We start from the raw sequence: 5,249 nt of genomic DNA, 5'->3' as shown, positions 1-5,249 counted from the left end.
TTTTTATCAGGATTAAGGGCAAATTTTGCATTCTGTCTGCCGGGCAAACTGGGGAAGGACAGTAAAAAATCTCATGAATTTATTGCATGGTTTATGAAAAATATAATAGTCCCTGAAAGCTTAGCAATCATAGAATACATTTTCCTTTAACTCAAGCTAATGACTTAAAGGCTGAGTCAGAAGTCCTTGAAGATTAATCAAGAGGGACACATATAGTCTGGCATAGTGTGTGATGGCAAAGGGTTCCAAAAGTTCAGGGTAGATCATTCTATAATCCCCAGACTGCTTGGGACTGTGGTGGCTGCAGCAGATTCAAGAGAACTCAGTTCTGCAGGAGCCCGGGATCCAAAGGGCCAGAAGAGTTCATGGCAAGTTTCAGGGAGCTTTTCCCAAGTGACCTCATTTTGCTTTCCAGGAAATTTGATCCCCGAGCTAATTATTCTAGTGCACAGTATTTGTCCTCCTACCGGAAATACTCACCAATTTGTTGTTCGGTCACTCAGTCGTGTCTGACTCTTTGTGATCCCATGGACTGCAGCATGCCAGGCTTCCCTGTCCTTCACCATCTCCCGGAGCTTACTTAAACTCATGTCCATTGAGTTGGTGATTCCAATTACATGTGTTGTAAACATCCCCTGTTTTTTTTTTTTTTCCTCATAAGAAGACAGAAACCTTGAGGAATTTAGCTTTTTAGAGAGGAAAGAATATTTCAAGATAAAATACAAGGCATTATTTATTAAAGGAGCTGAAAAGAAACAAATTGAGAATCAGGACTCTGATGGAAAGAGGAAGGATATTCCGTTTATATGGGGAGCGAGACTATTCAGTTCAGTTCAGTTCAGTTCAGTTGCTCAGTCGTGTCCGACTCTTTGCGACTGCATGAATCGCAGCACGGAGGCCTCCCTGTCCATCACCAGCTCCCAGAGTTTACTCAAACTCATGTCCATTGAGTCGGTGATGCCATCCAGCCATCTCATGCTCTGTCGTCCCCTTCTCCTCCTGACCCCAATCCCTCCAAGCATCAGGGTCTTTTCCAATGAGTCAACTCTTCACATGAGGTGGCCAAAGTATTGGAGTTTCAGCTTCAGCATCAGTCCTTCGAATGAACACTTAGGACTGATCTCCTTTAGGATGGACTGGTTGGATCTCCTTGCAGTCCAAGGGACTCTCAAGAGTCTTCTCCAACACCACAGTTCAAAAGCATCAATTCTTCGGCGCTCAGCTTTCTTCACAGTCCAACTCTCACATCCATACATGACCACTGGAAAAACCATAGCCTTGACCAGATGGACCTTTTTTGGCAAAGTAATGTCTCTGCTTTTGAATGTGCTATCTAGGTTGGTCATAACTTTCCTTCCAAGGAGTAAGCGTCTTTTAATTTCATGGCTGCAGTCACCATCCACAGTGATTTTGGAGCCCCCAAAAATGAAGTCTGACACTGTTTCCACTGTCTCCCCATCTATTTCCCATGCGCAAAAACATTGTCCAGAAGACAAAAAAAGAAGAAATTGTGATAGCACAAGTAAACAGTGTATTATGGTAATTTGAACAATTAAAGAAAGCCACCGGTCATCGAAGTTTGAAAACTCTTGGTTCTGGCCCTGGAAGAGGAGTTGCTGCTGTGTGCGGCTAAACGTGGTGACTCATGGAGTTGGCTGTCCTTCTGGGCTGAGTGTCTGAGCTGTAATCAGTACCCTTGAACTTCATCAAGCTGCTGTAACTGCTGCCTGCTCCTAGCTTACAAGTGAATAAATGATGCCCACAGAACTTGAGCAAGAAGCTTTGTGTTCTGGTTGTGACAACTGATAACTTTGAGGATGTGCTTTGTATTTCCAACTCTCAATTAAGAGTTGGGTCTTGGGAAAATGAAGGAGAGCTCGTGAAATTAATGGGTGGCTTCGGAGATGGTGTGGACTGTGGCTTGCTTTTATAGTGATTCATACTATTGTTGATTGATGGGTAATCTATTCATCACTATTTATGGAGTATCTACTTTATAGTTGGTGTAAGAAACCCTCCAAATAAATATGACGTACTTATTTTTTTATGAACAGAATTTAGACAAATGGATAAGAGAGAAGTAAAAGCACAGACTTACAAAGGATACAACAGTGCCACACCCAGGGTGTTACAAGGACAGAGAAGAAGGGTCCTTAATTCTAACCCGGAATGTTCTCATAGAACATTTCCAGAAAAGATGTGTGTTGAGCTGGGTTAGCTAGATATAATGTGGGAAAGGACATTCCAGGCTGAGAGTGTAACATGTTTATAGCACAAAACTCCTGCCTTCCTGGAATCTCATGTATCTTGTCTTTGCTGGAATCTTGAGAGTGAGGTCTGGGAGGAGAGGGGATGAGAGGTGAGTGGGGTGGATCTCAGAGGGTTTGGGGCAGGGGTTAAGCTATGGATTTGAAGTTCAGTCTGAAGCCTATGGGGAATTATTAAACTATGCAAAGCAGGGGAATGATACAGTCATATTTGCATCTTGGAAAGTTCATTCTTAGATAAGTACAGAATGATTTGAGCTTGGTCACATCAGAGCTCAGAAGATGTGACTACTAGACTCAAGAAAAGAAGGGGTTCTTCTAATGAGAGTGACAATAAATATTAATAATACACTTTGTCAGAGGCTTTCTGATCAAGAAAAAGGTAAAATAAATGTTGAGGGAGCAAAGGAAAACCACTTTGTTAGAACTAGAACACGGAATATAATGGAGTATTACAAATGTGTCATGAGAAGAACAGTAGTTGTGGGAAGACTTGAGAAGATCCCCTGGAGAAGGGAACGGCAGCCTGCTCCAGTCTTCTGGCCTGGGGAATTCCATGGACAGAGTAGTGTGGCAGGCTACAGTCCATGGGGTCACAAGGAGTTGGACATGACTGAGCCACTAACACTTTCACTTTTTCTCAGAAAAAAGTAAGAATAAAGATCCACCTCTTTTTTTCCCCCCATCAACAAAACTTTGTGTTATTTTCAGTTCTTCTGACTTCCAATTCCAGTTCTGAGAATGATGCCTTTGCCGCACATCTGAGATCCTGCTCCATGTCATTCTGCTGTACTAGCAACTGACTTTTTTTTCTTTCCTGGGGCAGGGATGTGAGGTGAATCTTTCAGGGGACTAATGTACTGTGTGAGCAGATGAGAGTTATAAGCCATTAAACTTCATTTTTAAGATATGGTCTCATTTGTTTCACAGGTTGGTGAGTCCTGGGGAAATTTGGTTTATAGTTGGAAAGAAAACCAGAATATTTGAATTATAGTCTTCCCCGGTGGCTCAGACAGTAAAGAATCTGCCTGCAGTGTGGGAGACCTGGGTTCGATCCCTGGGTTGGAAAGATCCCCTGGAGAAGAGAATGGCTACCCACTCTAGTACTCTTGCCTGGAGAAGTCTATGGACAGAGGAGCCTGGAGGGCTCCAGTCCATGGAGTTACAAAAAGTCAGACACAGCTGAGTGACTACCCCACACAGTGGTTTTTATTAGTGAATATTCATAAAGTATGTCAAAGCTATATATTGTCACCCTGCTTATTTAACTTATATGCAGAGTACATCATGCAAAATGCCAGGCTGGATGAAGCACAAGCTGGAATCAGGATTGCAGGGAGAAATATCAATAACCTCAGATATGCAGATGACACCACCCTTATGGCAGAAGGTGAAGAAGAACTAAAGAGCCTCCTGATGAAAGTGAAATAGGAGAGTGAAAAAGTTGGCTTAAAACTCAACATTTTGAAAACTAAGATCATGGTATTCGGTCCCATCACGTCACAGCAAATAGATGGGAAAAAATGGAAACAGTGATGGACTTTATTTTGGGGGGGCTCCAAAATCACTGCAGATGGTGATTGCAGCCATGAAATTAAAAGACGTTTGCTCCTTGGAAGAAAAGTTATGACCAACATAAATAGCATGTTAAAAAGCAGAGACAGGCTGCCGCTAAGGTGCTCGGTTCTTCCGAGGAAGCTAAGGCCGTTTTGGGGTGAGGCCCTCACTTCATCCGGCGGCTAGCACCGCGCCCGGCAGCCCCCACCTAGCACTCGCCTGCACCATGGCCTCCGTCTCGGAGCTCGCTTGCATCTACTCTGCCCTCATTCTGCACGACGATGAAGTGACGGTCACGGAGGATAAGATCAATGCCCTCATTAAAGCAGCCGGTGTAAATGTTGAGCCTTTCTGGCCAGGTTTGTTTGCAAAGGCTTTGGCCAATGTCAACATCGGGAGCCTCATCTGCAACGTGGGGGCTGGTGGACCTGCCCCGGCAGCTGGTGCTGCACCAGCAGGAGGTCCTGCCCCAGCCACCGCTGCTGCCCCAGCTGAGGAGAAGAAAGTAGAAGCAAAGAAAGAAGAATCTGAAGAGTCTGATGATGACATGGGCTTTGGTCTTTTTGACTAAACCTCTTTAGTAACACATTCAATAAAAAGCTGAGCTGTTAAAAAAAAAAAAAAAAAAGCAGAGACATTACTTTGCCAACAAAGGTCCATCTAGTCAAGGCTATGGTTTTTTAGCTGGATGTATGGATGTGAGAATTGGACTATAAGGAAAGCTGAGCGCTGAAGAATTGATGCTTTTGAATTGTGGTGTTGGAGAATACTCTTGAGAGTCCCTTGGATAGCAAGGAGATCCAACCAGTCAATCCTAAAGGAAATCATCCCTGAATGTTTATTGGAAGGACTGATGCTGAAGCTGAAACTCCAATATTTTGGCCACCTGATGTGAAGAGCTGACTCATTAGAAAAGACCCTGATGCTGGGAAAGATTGAAGGCAGGAAGAGAAGGGGATGACAGAGGATGAGATGGTTGGATGGCATTACCAACTCGATGGACTTAAGTCTGAGCAAGCTCTGGGAGTTGGTGAAGGACAGGGAAGCCTGGTGTGCTGCAGTTCACGGGATCGCAAAGAGTCGGACATGACTGAGTGACAACTGAATTGAACTGATTCATAAAGAATGTGCCAAACGTCTGAATTGTATTAAAGCCAGAGGAATTAAAAAACACACCTATGTCTTGCTCAGCCCTCAAAAGGATGGAACTCTGCTACTCTCCAAACTAAAAGGAACGTCATCATGTAGGTTTTATTTTTGCAGTTCTTATCAACTGTGAGCAACTGATAGGAAAGAATATCTCAGGGTTAACAAGCAACAGGACTCATGGGAAAATTTTAAAAGGAATGTGTTTTCCCCTGAGATTTTTAGTTCGTATTCCAGGCTTCCAAGCCTGGCAAGTTTGAATTAGGATCTGAGGATAAA

General features: G+C 43.6%; 1 protein-coding gene across 1 annotated transcript; it reads left to right on the top strand.

The window, feature by feature from the left end:
• The first annotated feature begins 3,931 nt into the window (after positions 1–3,931).
• LOC122686892 (60S acidic ribosomal protein P1) lies at positions 3,932–4,453 on the top strand. Its single transcript, XM_043892252.1, has one exon. It carries the CDS (start codon positions 4,051–4,053, stop codon positions 4,393–4,395), a length of 345 nt encoding a protein of 114 aa, XP_043748187.1. The 5' UTR covers positions 3,932–4,050; the 3' UTR covers positions 4,396–4,453.
• Positions 4,454–5,249: the final 796 nt, after the last annotated feature.

The sequence above is a fragment of the Cervus elaphus genome, chromosome 30, assembly GCF_910594005.1.
Source record: "Cervus elaphus chromosome 30, mCerEla1.1, whole genome shotgun sequence".
NCBI lineage: Eukaryota > Metazoa > Chordata > Mammalia > Artiodactyla > Cervidae > Cervus > Cervus elaphus.
This window is presented reverse-complemented; position numbering and strand designations above follow the sequence as displayed.